At 51.6% G+C, this 14212-nt stretch overlaps 8 protein-coding genes across 8 annotated transcripts; 3 read left to right on the forward strand and 5 right to left on the reverse strand.

The window, feature by feature from the left end:
• Positions 1 to 28: 28 nt before the first annotated feature.
• On the forward strand, positions 29 to 1085 carry PPTG_11004 (hypothetical protein). The gene is made up of 3 exons (XM_008907240.1): positions 29 to 219; positions 303 to 371; positions 592 to 1085. The coding sequence occupies exons 1-3, from the start codon at positions 145 to 147 to the stop codon at positions 859 to 861; spliced, it is 414 nt and encodes a 137-aa protein (XP_008905488.1). The 5' UTR covers positions 29 to 144; the 3' UTR covers positions 862 to 1085.
• Positions 1086 to 1254: 169 nt separating this feature from the next.
• On the reverse strand, positions 1255 to 1707 carry PPTG_11005 (hypothetical protein; the record flags this gene model as incomplete). Its single annotated transcript, XM_008907241.1, has 1 exon — positions 1255 to 1707. One exon carries the CDS (start codon positions 1705 to 1707, stop codon positions 1255 to 1257), a length of 453 nt encoding a protein of 150 aa, XP_008905489.1.
• A 583-nt stretch (positions 1708 to 2290) lies between these two features.
• PPTG_11006 (hypothetical protein) lies at positions 2291 to 4235 on the reverse strand (the record flags this gene model as incomplete). Its single annotated transcript, XM_008907242.1, has 5 exons — positions 2291 to 2603; positions 2677 to 2768; positions 2844 to 3238; positions 3322 to 3443; positions 3517 to 4235. The coding sequence occupies 5 exons, from the start codon at positions 4233 to 4235 to the stop codon at positions 2291 to 2293; spliced, it is 1641 nt and encodes a 546-aa protein (XP_008905490.1).
• An 88-nt stretch (positions 4236 to 4323) lies between these two features.
• Positions 4324 to 6253, forward strand: PPTG_11007 (hypothetical protein). The gene is made up of 4 exons (XM_008907243.1): positions 4324 to 4532; positions 4599 to 5210; positions 5280 to 5807; positions 5875 to 6253. Exons 1-4 carry the CDS (start codon positions 4356 to 4358, stop codon positions 6046 to 6048), a joined length of 1491 nt encoding a protein of 496 aa, XP_008905491.1. The 5' UTR covers positions 4324 to 4355; the 3' UTR covers positions 6049 to 6253.
• Positions 6208 to 8784, reverse strand: PPTG_11008 (hypothetical protein; the record flags this gene model as incomplete). Its single annotated transcript, XM_008907244.1, has 12 exons — positions 6208 to 6549; positions 6611 to 6709; positions 6771 to 6815; positions 6880 to 7005; positions 7086 to 7254; positions 7344 to 7400; positions 7466 to 7863; positions 7948 to 7992; positions 8059 to 8187; positions 8266 to 8413; positions 8485 to 8565; positions 8642 to 8784. 12 exons carry the CDS (start codon positions 8782 to 8784, stop codon positions 6208 to 6210), a joined length of 1782 nt encoding a protein of 593 aa, XP_008905492.1.
• A 378-nt stretch (positions 8785 to 9162) lies between these two features.
• PPTG_11009 (hypothetical protein) lies at positions 9163 to 10122 on the reverse strand (the record flags this gene model as incomplete). Its single annotated transcript, XM_008907245.1, has 2 exons — positions 9163 to 9604; positions 9701 to 10122. 2 exons carry the CDS (start codon positions 10120 to 10122, stop codon positions 9163 to 9165), a joined length of 864 nt encoding a protein of 287 aa, XP_008905493.1.
• Positions 10123 to 10619: 497 nt separating this feature from the next.
• PPTG_11010 (hypothetical protein) lies at positions 10620 to 12337 on the forward strand. Its single transcript, XM_008907246.1, has one exon. The coding sequence runs from the start codon at positions 10694 to 10696 to the stop codon at positions 11618 to 11620; it is 927 nt and encodes a 308-aa protein (XP_008905494.1). The 5' UTR covers positions 10620 to 10693; the 3' UTR covers positions 11621 to 12337.
• Positions 11611 to 13997, reverse strand: PPTG_11011 (hypothetical protein). Its single transcript, XM_008907247.1, has 3 exons — positions 13038 to 13997; positions 12343 to 12897; positions 11611 to 12270 (listed from the first exon to the last, which is right to left on the reverse strand). The coding sequence occupies exons 1-3, from the start codon at positions 13874 to 13876 to the stop codon at positions 11835 to 11837; spliced, it is 1830 nt and encodes a 609-aa protein (XP_008905495.1). The 5' UTR covers positions 13877 to 13997; the 3' UTR covers positions 11611 to 11834.
• Positions 13998 to 14212: the final 215 nt, after the last annotated feature.

The raw sequence follows: 14212 nt of genomic DNA on the forward strand, positions 1-14212 counted from the left end.
AGAGGGGTAGGCTTTGATCGATGATTGGCCAACGCGAAGAGCGGCGAATTGGTTGGCTCTGGAGGTCTTCGCTCGAGCCGCTCGCCAGCAGCTCACTCCATTCCCTGCAGAACTTCTCGTTACTAAGTCAAAAAGACAACAAGCATGGCTGACAAGGTTCCCGTCACGGTGCGCACGCGCAAGTTCCTCCGCAACAGCCTTCTGGCTCGTCGCCAAATGGTGCGTCTGTGCCTTCCCTACTTGTTCGCGCTGCTCCTGTCTCGATCTGACTTTTCTTGCCCATGTTCTGTGCGTCTATTCAGGTGGTGGAGGTGATCCACCCGGGCCGCCCCAACGTGCCCAAGGCTGAGCTTCAGGAGAAGATCGCCAAGGTATGACACTTAGGACATAGTCATTGATACAACCAGCCAGTTAGCAGCGGAACAGGAACATCAGGAACAGATTTAAAGCAGCGCGAGACTTTTCAGAGCCGAATGCACGTCGGATATATCGAATTCAGTGCATTGGAGAGAACTGCTGACTGGCTGGTCGAAACACAGATGCAGAGTGATGGCGGATAGCTGACATTGGTTGTATTGCTCCTCCCCGTAGATGTACAAGGTGAAGGACGCCAACACCGTCTTCCTGTACGGCTTCCGCACGCAGTTCGGTGGCGGTAAGAGCTCGGGCTTCGGTCTCGTGTACGACACGGTGAACGACGCCAAGCGTTTCGAGCCCAAGTACCGTCTGATCCGCCAGGGTCTGGTTGAGAAGGTCGAGACTTCCCGCAAGCAGATTAAGGAGGCCAAGAACCGCGCCAAGAAGGTCCGTGGTGTCGGCCGCCGTATCGCTCGCCACAAGGCCGCCAAGGCCAACAAGTAGAGTGTCGAGGACTCGTCGAATCTGGCACGAGCTTGGGCTGCAGCTGCTAGCCGCGCTTGGCTCGTTGTCGCCATTCCGCTGAGAGTATTTTGGGGAACAAGAAGGTCATGCTGGGAAGTGTAACTAGTCAAGAAACTCACACGTTTGCTTGATTTCTTCGCTCTGCTCAAACATGCAGTTTGTTTATTGCTTCTAATTCTAGTTTCTAATTCCTAACTTGGTGATCATTTCTTGATACTAATTGCTATAGGGATGGATGACGGAATGAAGTAACTTACTATGCATTATGTGCATCTACCAAGGGCAAACTGCTCATAACAATCCGGGACAACAGCGGTCGCTCGTCTCCGGAACTGCGACTTTTTAAGATTTGGGACGCGCTAGCTGGATAGATTATTGGACCACGCAACAACTACCCTTGGGGACACCTTGTACTGCGCCCGGTCCGGCTTGCTTGCTGTAGTGTGTTCGATTGGAATATGTCATCTCCACTAGCGAGCCACCAGTCTCGTCAGCAAATGTGAGCAGTCTACCAGCTTTTGCGGCGTTCGAGTCGCTGCCGCCGTTGACTTGGGAAGATAATAGGACTGCTGCTGTGCCCTCGAGCTCATCTTCTTCTAATTCCTGGCCGTTGGTATCTAATCTGCCGTTCATGGTGGGGCTTCCGTTTCTTGCCACTAGTGGTGGCCTTGCTGGTGGAGTGGGTCCATCGGTTGTCATGAAATCTGGCGCCGTAGTTGGATCAGGTCCTAACGTAGGCCCTCGGTACGAGTTTTCCGTGTCCTGCCAGTCATCGTCTTCCATGCCTAACTTGCGTCGTTGGTCGCCATCTCCACTCGCTTCCATCGGGTGTACGGATTGGCGCATTAATCCCCTTCCCATTCAATGATTTTGCCTGGGCACCAGCAGTTGTCTTGGTTGTCTGCTCTTGGTGTTCTCGATTGGCTAAGCGAAATAAGCTCTTAACTCGCGCAAGGAGCATACACGGTAGGGGATCTGGTCCTCGCAGAGTCTCGTTCAGTATTTGCACCACTTCAACTCAAATTGGCAGACGCGTGGGGGTGTATTGCACTCCTCGTTTCCTTGGCGTTCTTATCGCAGCCTTCCAGTTCTGTGTAGACTTGCTTGACGAAGGCTGCACTAATGCATTGAACCATGGTGGCTTTCCCTATATATAGGGAGTTGCTTCATACCTGTCGTCGAGTATTTTGATGTACTAGGGGAAGAGATCGTTTTGTAGCCATTTTAGTCGAACATGTGCAGTTCCAGTGACCTGTACGTACGTACATTACGAGACACTACCAGGAGTTTTCAGTTTGTCAGTTCATGCGGAGCTCATAATTACTATTCCTTGTTTTCGTGCATTGCACGCACATTATTCTTGACCCGTCCTCCGCTTCCTTTACTCCTAACCTTGTGGAAATTCCTTTTATAGTGACTCGACAGAGGTAGCACTACATGTAGTGCTTTTGATTGGTATAGCAGGCGAGTGTTTGGAAGGCGGGGAGTTTTCGTCGTCTGCTGCTGAGGCTATACGTTGATTCAGCTCAATACCACGGGCGATAGAATGCGGCGTAACTGGTTCGCGATTCGGAAGTTGATCCATTTGTGCGTAGAGCAAACCGTGCTTCGTCGGTCGCCATAGATACACTGCAACTAGCAAAATCCCGAAGAAGAGTAAGCGAGTTGCCGCCCATATAACCCATGTATACGTCCAAGGTAACCACACGGCGCCCGAATAGCTATTGCATGACGAAACACAACGCAACGTCAATAAATCCTCACACAGCACGGAGTATCCGCTACTAAACTTACATAGCCCCTTCGATTGCCATCAAGAAGAAAGAGGTCATCACGTAAGCTACCAATATCCGATTGAGAGAAGTATATACCTGCAGTTTTGCAGTCTGCCCATCACAGAACAAATAGCGGTGGGCTTTAGTCGGAATTGGTAATAAAAGCAGCATATTGAACAAGCTTACCTGGCCGAAGGCAGCAAGGTTCTTGCGTGTCAGCTCAAGCGACAAGAATATCCATCCACCGAAGCATGCATTGGTCATAATGACGAGCGCTTCCCAGACAGCAGGAGGCCGAACATCACCGTCCGACTGATTGGCTAGATGACTCACTTCCAGCGCTCCAACAGCAATGAAGTAACATACGCCAAGTCCGGAAACGACGAACACCTCTGGCCATGAAATCTGCATCCGCACAATTCCATAGCCCAAACTGACTAGCGTTGTAGCAATACGCGCCACCATTCCCGCCAGCACCTTCATGAACGTAGAGAACAGCACCGAGTCCGGGTAGGGACAGCAAACGGGCACACCTGAATCATTCAGCAGCTTGTACGTTACAAACCACGCTACCGATTCGCCTACATACACGACAAATAGCACAATCGTCAGACATTTTATCCAAAATACCACGCCAGATACAAAACCAGCTTCAACTTCTTACCAGTTGCCAGCAGCAATACGATAAGTAGGAAATAGTGCGTCCCAACAACGCTCTGTCGGTAGCGGTAGATCAAAACCAAAAAGTACACATCCAGTGCACCATACATCAACGACAAAACCCCGCTGCAGTGCAACACATAGCACCAATAGATTAGCAAATTGCGCCTTCAATCCCATAACTTCTCAAAGTACCCACTTGAACGGGAACAACCCATACAGTAGTCCAGGCAAATAGCCGTATGGATTCCGGAATGCAAACTCCCCGTCCACATGGAGCAATGGATCCACCATCGGATATGCCACGAACTTGTCTGCACTGACAGGATATCCGAACGCTGCGCTTTTCTGTTTCCAACAAGGCACCAGCAACGCCGTCTGTAGTCCTCCTTCCTTTGGGTAGAATGTCGTATTCACCTGAAGCGTCTGATCCCTCTCCATTAGGTAGAATTTCCCCTGAAGTTCGCCCTGCATATTGCTAGAGTTGGAGAAGTTCCAGCTACAGGCCGTGCGATCGTCAAAGCCTACAGTAAGTGCCGCGTCCGAGGAATAGGCGGCCAACACGACGCCAAAGTCGAAATAGTCACTTAGTCTCCGCACCGTGATGGTATCTTGCACCTCATGATCCTTCAATGGACGTAACGTCGCGTCGACGTGGACTATGGAGCGTTCAACAGTCCCCCAGGGACCGTGGCCATCTGCAAACATTCTCTCAGTGATCTTGCAGCCTGTGACCTTTTCGTGCATCTCGTGGATCGAGCAAGAGACCAGCAGATTTCTACGGCAAAGCAGCAGACCCGCAATAAACAACAACATGCGCTGATGCCGGCTACATGACGAGAAGCGCCCGACAGCTCGCGACAGGAGCGCGGCGAGCAGCGTCATCGTTAACGAGTGCGGAATCGGAGTGATGGTCATCAACTAACTGTCACATCGTCTTCAAAACATATTTCGACCAATCAGCGTCGATAAACATAATCAGGGGCCGCTGTCTTACAGTCGACATCTCACCCAGAACACGAGAAGAAGAGCCCCAAGATGCTGTCGCCCGTGCCGTCGCTGCTGCTGCTGTGGAGTGTGTGGCTGGGTGCCGTGGCCGCATCTATCTACCCCGTGGAGAGCAGTTACTGGGTGCCGCCGTTCCAGCGTGCTGAGAAGCTCTTCGCCACGGATCAAGGCCCGATCCTCGCGCGGACAGGCAACTCGTCGGTCACTGTACGGCATATATTATGACTACACTGCAAGAGGGTATATATTAAATGGAGGTTGTTGCATGTGCAGATCGACATCAGTGGCGTGAATGTGACGCAGGAAATGGCAGGCTGGAGACTCGTGGTCTTCTTCTACCACGTGGACAACTACGAGGACTTTGAGACCGTGGCAGGCAAGATTGAGCTGCTAGCGTGCTCTGACGTGGAAGGAATGAAGTTCGATGGCATGTCCGATGTCCAACGCTTCGTGTTCACCGTGGCTAATGAGACCACGCCCACCGTGAGTGCTAACGTATCGCACCTTGTGAACTCGAGCGGCTGGACAGACACGCAGATCTTCGTGTGTGCTGAGGACGAGGGCGCTGCGACGGAGACGCTGACGTTCACAGGATCTATGGAGGTGCGCAACCCGTACGGACTTCTGCCCGCAGTGCTGTACGGAATGCTGCCGTTCAGCGGTTTCTTGACTGTTGGATACCTGGTGCTGGACGTATTTTTCGTGTTCCTGCTGATCCGTCACCGCCGTCAATTGCTCTCTCTGCACTGGGGTATCTTGCTCATTTTGGTGATGGGAACTGCGGCTTCGGCTGTTTGGTTTTACGCTTTCTACAAGATGAACAAGACAGGAGAACCTGTGTGCTGCCCCTACCCGACGACATTCTTGATCGCTGTGATTTTGGATGTAGGTTATGGCTGTATGAGGATATTGCTTGTGATGTACTGATCATTGTGAAATGTTTTGAATTGACAGACGTTTGTGCGCACACTGGCGCGTGTGATCTTGCTGATTGTGTGCCTTGGCTACGGCATCGTCCGAAGCCACCTGAGTCGTGTTGAAGTTGGTGTGATTACCTTCTTATCGCTTGCGTACTTCATATCGGGTATCGCTGATGAGGTTACGCGCGGCACGTCGAGTGGTGCTGACTTCCGTGAGAAGCCGACGGCCTGGTCGTTCATCCAGTTGCTGTGCAATCTCGCGTTTATCATGTGGATCCAGTTCTCCATGGAGCGTATTCTCCGCGACCTGCGGGATCAGAAGCAGTTTGCTAAGCTCAGCATGTACCGCTGGCTGGCCTGGTCGCTCGCCGCTTTCATCGTGTTTTTCACGGTTCTCACGGTCGTTGCCGTCTGCAGTCGACTCGGTGTGTTCGAGTGGGACGTCGAGTGGGAGTGGATGCAGCTTGTGGCTTGGCCTGTGTTGAACTTTATCGTTTCAGCTGCGATGACTTTGATCTGGCGGCCAACGCAGAACAGCTCGCAGTTCGCGTACTCCATGCAGGTACGTTTGAAGAGCAAACCGTATTGTTCTATCGTCCTTGTACTAATGTTGTTGTTCTACTGTGTAGTTACCGATGACTGAAAGCCCGGGAATCGAGATGACACGTAACACGCATGGCTCATCGTCTGACGAGGACATTAACCCCGAGATTGAGTCGGACTCGGATGAAGAGAAATCCAGTCACCAGGAGAAGAAACAAAAGAGTTACAGCAAAGATAGTGACGATATGGAAGGAGTTTAGGTGCGTGGGCTACTCGATTTTGTATTGTGCAGTCTGCATATTGATTCGGGTGGCGAAGGCACGGTCAAAAAAAAAAGCGGTCATTGTACGGAAGTCGGTGCCAAGGAGTCGAGAACTTGAGTACGGAGGTGTTTACATGTGCTTACTGTCTCCTATCTTTCACGCGTCCTTCTTATGGTCGCGTGTTAACCGCAGAGCAATGACAACAAGTCCCACGAAGCACACACCGGGCAAAACGACTGCAGTCATGGTGGCACTCGATGTTTCCTCGTCGTCAGCCTGTTTACCTCCGATGACCTTGGCCTCAAATTCCGTGACTGTTTTGGCTTCCGGCTCAGTTGGAAGTGGCTTACCAATGCCTGGAGGATCATTGTACTGGTTGCCAGTGTTCCCAGTGTCCTTCCTCTTAGGTGCACATGGCTTGACAACCTCATCTTCAACTGGAGCCTTCGTTTCCGCTTCGTCGCGAAGGCGTTTGGGTTGGCATGGAGCTGGCCACAACTGCTCATCAAATAGCAACAGTTAGCGTGGATGCCGGTTGTGTATACTGAACATAACATACATTTTTCGGTCCCGAGTAGGCTTTACACACGGCATCCATGAGCTGCTTCAGACCAATACCGTGGCTCGCGTCGCCCAGCGGCGTGCCGTTGAGAATAACCTGCGCGTACAAGTTAGATTTGGAGAAGAGGTAAGGCATTCGGTACAGCCCTTCCACTTACGTATGGGACCCAAGGCACACGTAGTGCCTGCCTCTTTGCCACGTTCTAGTTTGTAATAAAATGCGGTGTTAGTCTGCGTCAGAAATCGCGGTAAGTAAGATATACAAACCTTTCGCAGGAGATCGTCACTCTTCGTGTCGTAACATGTTTTCATCTTCGTGAACGCTTCATTTTCAAAGCAGCGGTTGATGATGAAGCTCCACGTCATGCCCTTGTTGTCCTTACTTTCCATGCACTAGTTATATATCAATTGCATGCACAGTTGTCAGAAGAAAAGAGCGTAGTCAAAACTCGCGTCGTCAAATATATACTCACGGCGATACGTTCAACTAAGTCTCCAACTTGGTGGAATTCCTCGACAGCGCAACTTAGCCACTTGTGTCCCAAACATTCGACCATTCCGGCAGTACACACGAAGTTGCCCTTTGCGTCAAAAGACGTACCAGCAGCGGGTACTGGACGAAAATCGATGATCTCTTGGAACCTGGCGAAGCGAAAGCGTACGTCACACAGCGTAAATTAGAAAAATGATATGAAGACTAGTTCAACCATTGGTCGGCTGCCGAAACGTACTCTTTGTTTCGAACGAGCGAAAGCAGAGGCTTCGTGATAAAGGACATACAACCCGGGCTACACCAAAGAGTTGTTAGTTGCTGATAAGTACTCCGGAGCAAGCAACCCTATACAACACGTACCAAAATGCTCGCCAGTACATTTCAAGCTGAACTTTGCCTGCTACTGTAGTCGTCGTTGGGACGTTAGCGGGCGCAGGGGTTGCCACTTCTTCCTTCATATCCACGACAATATCGCCATCACCACCTTCAAGAGCATCAGCCTTTGCAGGGGCCCGAGCTTCCATGTTTACCGCTTCTTTTCCAAAAGCAGCAGCTGCTTGAGGATTCTCGCCAGCAGCCACCATCGGCTTGTCGACAGCTTCCTCAGGAGCAAATTCTTTCTGCTCACCAACGAGCTTCACACACTCCGCAGGGTAAAAGCTCTTGGGTCCAGTATACGCTGAGCAAATGCTTGTCTTCAACATATTCAGCGGAACTCCTTCCGTCGCCGACCCAAGCACCTTCTGATTCACAATAGTCTGTTCAAAACAACGACGTCAGAAAAATCGCGTCAGCACACAAGCTGGGAATTAAACCACGAATGAATAAAAAAAAAGACGTACGTATGGCATCCAAGGAACGCTTCCTGATCGCTCCTCGCGGATCATCTAACATGTAGGATGCAGCAAGTAAGCATTTTTCTACAGCAATAAGCCCAAATTCTTCGATCCAACCTTAACCAACAGGTCCTTGCTACGGTTGTCGAAACATTCCTTGACCACGACACGCTCTTCGTCCGTCAGACAGTTTTTCATCTTTGTGTTCCAGTCGCCAACCTGTCCGGACTCGTCTCCTTCAATGCACTGCAGGCACCACCATTACCACCCTCCGTCAGACCACAAAACCCAACCTAAAACCATGTACAAGATCTAGTTACGCACCGCAATTGTACCAAGGTACTTGACCACATCGTTGCGGTCCATATCCAGCGCGCAGACCTGCCAGCGATGGCCCGTGCACTCCAACGGACCCGCCTCGCATGTGATCGTCCCGTCCTGCTTCTCGTGCATCCCTGCGGCTGGAATTAGTCTGAATCAATTACAATAAACCCAAATAGTGAGTGATTTAGCCGTCGCAGGAGCATTGATTTGGAATCTCACGTCAGGTTGAGGATGTTGCGGTACTCCTCAGTTCGCACAAGCTCCAGCAGCGGGTCACCAACAAACCATTGGCAGGCTGGGCTGTGGGAATAGTGATAGAGAGTGATGGTCAATTGGACGTCGATGAAGAACGCATTGGATAGCGTGGAGCACCAACCAGAAGGCACGGAAGAAAACTCGCAGACTGACGCGGTTCTGTTGAGCCACGCCCGTCGATTCGGCATCTGCAAGGGGAGAGGCATGAAGTCCGAGCAGTAGCACAGATGTAGCTGCCGTCACCAAGGTACGCAGGAGGCCCATGGCGGCAGGGGAGAGGTGCAACTTCGAGCAGCTACGATACGCCACGTTCGGTATTGACTACGGTAGGCAGCCAGCAACTCTTTTATGAATCTCAGTTGTAGAGCATTTTTAGTGGCATAATCACATTTAAAGAGCGGTGTAAGAAATACCAATGTTGAAGGGATTGCTGTTGCTAATCTCGATCACACCGGGTCCTGCTAAGCTTATACTACATTAGTACATTCAAGTAGAAAAACTACTACCATCGCGGCCTCTGTGGGTATGAGGAGCCATGCACCCTTATTCGCAATACACACATAGGACCTGGAACTGTCGATCTACAGGTCTCGCCCCACGTGAGGAAGGCACGGACGGAGGTCGATAGAGAGTGGTCGTAGCTTAGCTTGGCTCCGCATACAGCGTTTGCTCGCCGATGGTATCGAGCGGAGCCGACTTGCCACCGTAGACCTCTGGAATGTCGTCACCCAGCTCTGTGTGAAGTTCCTCGCCATAGCTCAGCACCGTGAACTTGCGAATCGTTTCAGCTGACAGGAAGAGCTTGAATGCCGTGAACATCCAGCCCATGACCACGGGCACGTTGACGAAGAACTTGCGGCTCAACATCTCTGGGTACACCTTGGAGAAGACGTCAATGGTCTTCCGCGACGCAACCTTAACGTCCGGGTCTTGACGCAGGAATGAGATGTTGAGGTAGTCGTGAACTTGGATGCCCTGGTACGGATCGTGGCCCTCGCCGTAGTCGGGGATGGGAACAGTGGCTTCATTCAGCTTGAGTTTCTGGATACCCTTCTCCATGAGCGCCACACGCCAGCGCAGGAACCTGATGAAAAAAAAAAAAAAAAATGCCCACAAAGTCAGCACAATGATCACACCCCGTCGCCCCTTTCCATAACCAAACGCCGACAGTGCCACTTACTGGTCAAGGTTGCCGAAAGTGGCCTTGTTGTTCTTCACCGCTCCGTAGATATTGAACGTTACGACGTCCTCCTTGTTTTCGCTGCCTGGCACACCCTCGATCTCAATCACATAGCCCAAACCGCCAAAGATGTCCTTGGAGAACTTCTCGTCCAGCGTTTGCAGAGGCCTAAAGCTACTTCGCCACTCGAGCGTCTCTCCCAGCTGCGTTTTGGCCTTCTCGACGTCGTTGGCATTGGCACGGAGGAACTTCTGTAAAATGAGCTTGGTAGTGAACGGGCCGCTAGGGTCCAGCGTCACGCCATACACCTCGTTGTAGCCGTTGGCAGCGGTGATAAGAGACGGAAGCGCCTTGAGAAGTTGGTTGATGGGGTGATCCTCTGCGATGGCAGGCCACTCGGGTGCAGAGTTTCTAGACGACATCACTTCGACCGGTCAAGGTTTCTTCGAATATGAAGCGTTTCTTTGACATGGATCGATTGCACAAATTTTGGGCTACGTTTGATTGGATGAATCCTCTCGGACCAATCAATATAAACTTTGAGAATTCCATCCGAATTAACCTATCCATTGACTCAGTTTAGACCAAAATGTTTCTTGTAGTCTTAAATTCCGCCTATTGATTGGATATCTCGTTCAATTACGAATTAATCTACTGTTATATTTATCTCATCAGTATTATTCGTAGATGATTACGTTTTAAAGTAGTAGGCGAACGCGATTGGGTAAAGGCACACTTCAACATGGAATGTTGTGTTTACTGTTAGCAAAAATGTTACTCCGGACGACGGACTGAAGTGGAGCTATTGCTGTGTGCTGATGGCGAGTCTACTGCCTTCGGTGCTCCTAATCCAGTTATTGCCCACGTATCGCAAGAAGCCTCGTTCACAAGCATCTGCGATTTTCGCGCTATTTTTAGGAGTAGACGGCGGCTCCTACACTCTACACGTCATCATTCCTTCATTCTCGGTGCTTGAGAGCAATAGTAGAAGAGATGGCTCAGCCGCGGTACGTCGACCCACGCGACGATAACATGGTCGCTAATGCTGTCGACGAGGATGAGCTGGATGCACACCACCAAGTGCTGGGAATGGCGGCAGCTATCGAGCAACTCACGCAGGACTTTGCGAGGCAGCAAGAAGAATTGACAGCAGCGTACAAGAGACTGCAGCAGTATGAGCTGCGAGAACAGAATGGAGAATTTCCGACGACAAAGCAGATGACTCGACCTGGTACTAAGGGCAGTTGCGGTTGCAATCATCTAGCCCAGCTAGAAGAGTTGAAAAATCTACTTCAAGTGAAGGATTTGGCACTGGCTGAAGCCTTGCAACAGCGTAACGAACACCGCGTGGAGCTGGAGAAAGCAGAGGCATTAATTGCCGAGCTACGGTCGCTGCACCTCGACACCACAGGAGGTCGCGTGCCTCAAGCAGCATGGAAGATTAATCCTCCTCCTCTACCAGGCTCTGCTTCTACGAGCATGCTTTCTCGCTCTACTCGACATGCAGTAACGTCAATCCAATACGCCCAGGCAAATGTAGGCATTCGCACACCCATGTCACCGACAACAACAGCGGCCTTACTCGGGTGTCCAGGGGCCATCGACGTGCCTCACGACGAGCGGTTTGATACCGAAAGCGCGTACAAACAGCGCAATGAGACGGGCGATGTCTTTTGGCGAAAGCAGTACAAGGAGGCCGTGCGAATGCGAAAGGCTCCTTTATTGTCTTTAGGCCAGCAAAATAACACTACCGCAGCACAGCCGTCGCTGAAAATCTTTTCAAGTCGAGACAATCGCAAGAAAAAGACTGACGAAGTCCGCGATGAAACTGTGCCATCTACGCGTTACATCGGCATCAGTTCGAGACAAAACAACATCATCAAAGAGCAGCACCGCATGCTGGCAAGAGAACACGACTAACCTAACTCATTTTACTGAAAATGAAATCTATTCCGCTCTCCAAGACTTGTAAAAACTGAACGCGGCTCCATTATACAAACTCGATGGTGAACTGAAGCTACTGCTACTATGAATGCCAGCAACTGGTGGGTTGCAAAATGCTGGTGGATGAAGAAGTTCACATCCAATTGGGCCGATTATTTTTGTGGAGTGGTTCCTCGAAATTTTGACGCATTTACTCCGCGACTGGCACCGGTGCGGGGGCAGACGCAGCGGTGGCGGTGTCCACGGCGACAGCAGCTTCAGCCGCAGCCATGGCATCAATCGGCGCCTCAGATGTTTCGACCTTTGGCTCCTCGGGTTTAGCAGGCACTGTTGGGGCAAGGTACTTGCCTTCACGGGCCGACTTGATTGCTGCAGAGATCACAGCACGACGCTTGTAATCGCTGGCATTCTTGGGAATAGGCGGCGCCGGAACCGTACGTCCATCCACCACAAAGTGCGTGACGCGCTCATACGGGAACGGAGCAAGGCTCAACTCGTGAAAATAGCCCGAAATCTTGAGCCGACGTAAATAAACGTGGTAAATCTTGTCCTGCGGACGGGCCTCCACAACGAATCCGGATCCGAACGTAGTCAACACTCGCTCGTCCTTGTGGAATTTTGATTTCCTGTAAAACATCAAAGCATTGCGTTAGATCAGAATTGCTACAAAAAAAATTGTTTAGACATTTGCAACGTACGGAGTCATCTTGATCGTTGCCATGGTGGAAACTCTGGCCTTCACGCTAGAAAGCGTCGGCAGGTTAGCTGGAAGCGCAGGCAGATTAGTAGGAAGCGTAGGGAGTCCTCCTGCAGCAACGGAAGCACTGCGCATTCTCTCGCTGGCGTTCATCATGGACGTGCGCGTAATGTTCAGAATCGAGGACAGGCGCGTAGTCGCCGGTGCGAGAGTCAAAGCTGTCTCGGCATACACGTCGCTAATGAACATCAATGGCGATTGACCAGCAAGCGACGGCACCTCCAGCTCCACAGCATATGTCTCGTCCTCTTCGCGGAAATGCGCAATGTGTCCTGGTCCGTACGGCGTGTTGACGCGGTCTCCATTGACGAAATGTGTCCGTCGTCCCAGCATCCGCACCGAATCCGCGTTCAAATACGCCGTGGCACCGATTGGCGTCTTGACCACAAAGAACTTGTCCGCGCGTACTTCCAGCACCGTGCAAACACCGTAAGGCGTCTGCGCCTTGCCCAGGTCCGGCTGCTCCACCGCGTCATGCTTGGTGTTAACTGCCACGCTGTCTCACCATACGCAACAGGGTGAAAGGACACACAACAAACGAAAAAACATGAGAAACCCATCCCCGGAAACGATCTGTCAATATATAAAAACCCTCTAGAAACAGCAAAAAAAAAATCAGTACATGAATGTCTCTACCTCTTGCTGGTGTTGAGCTTGGACCCGACGCTTTCCCGCAGCGAGCTGTAGCCTTCGAACAAGCGGTTCTTAGTGTTCTGGATGAGCGTTCCACGTGGGTGGATCTTCTCGAACTTCTTGGTCGTGGCCTTCATGCGCCACACATGCTCGTCGTCCCAGCGCCAGTCCAGAGCGATGCTGTACATGTCCTCCTCGACGTAGTACTGCTCGACAGTGGCCATACCCCAGCGGGTCTTGACCCTCTCGCCCACCACACTCTTAATCTCCCTGATAATAGTTTCCTCACGCAGATACGCGATGCTCTTGGGCACCAACTGCACCACGACGAAGCCATCCTCGTTGCGCACATCCAGCACGGAGCCAGTGCCGAAGGTCGTGGCCACGCACATCCCGCGTCGTACCGCGAATACTGCGTCCGACTGGGGAGACGGCGAGCTCTCGGCGCTGCCTGTGGGCGACGTCTTGACTGTCTCTGCCGGATCGGGCGCCGAGTTCTGGCGCACGCTCATGCGGCGGTAGAGTGACGTTGCCGTCTGCTCGATGGACATACCGCGGCGACGGATAGCGGCGGCCGCTACAGATGCAGCGGAAGGAGCGGGAACCACGCCGTCGTGAGAGCGGCGCTCGGCAGGGAAGTCCGGCAACTCGCTCGGCTGGTCCTCGACCTGATTATTATCGTCCTGCACAGGCTCCTCGTCGGCTTCCTGATCGAGAATAGTGCCGCTGGGATCCTTCTTCTCCTTGCGGTAGGTGGGCACCTTGGGCAGGAACCCACCGAGCACGAAGCTTGAGCGCCTGGGCTTGACGGCGGCGCCGTGTTCCTTGCTGGTCGCGACCATCTGAGCTGTTCACCTGTGTAAGACTGGACGTTTGAGGTTGTGCGTGCGTAGCAGTTGCGCGGAACAGGAAATGGGTCTGGATGAAATGGATACAGCCGCTGGGGTAAGTAATTCACAAATGGGCACTTTTTAAATGAGGAGTCTGTTTGCACTCAACTGCCCGATTGGAAATGAAGCAAGTTTTACTGTACGCATGAACGAGTTATATGCTTCAACTACTGTGCTCGTACAACAACACCGCGACCATTTCAAGCCGACGTCTCTTTCAGCTTCGGAATGTTGGATAAGCGATTTATATTATGATCATTGCGAGAGCGTTCAAGCATCATTACGGTT

The sequence above is a fragment of the Phytophthora parasitica genome, assembly GCF_000247585.1.
Source record: "Phytophthora parasitica INRA-310 unplaced genomic scaffold supercont2.26, whole genome shotgun sequence".
NCBI lineage: Eukaryota > Oomycota > Peronosporomycetes > Peronosporales > Peronosporaceae > Phytophthora > Phytophthora nicotianae.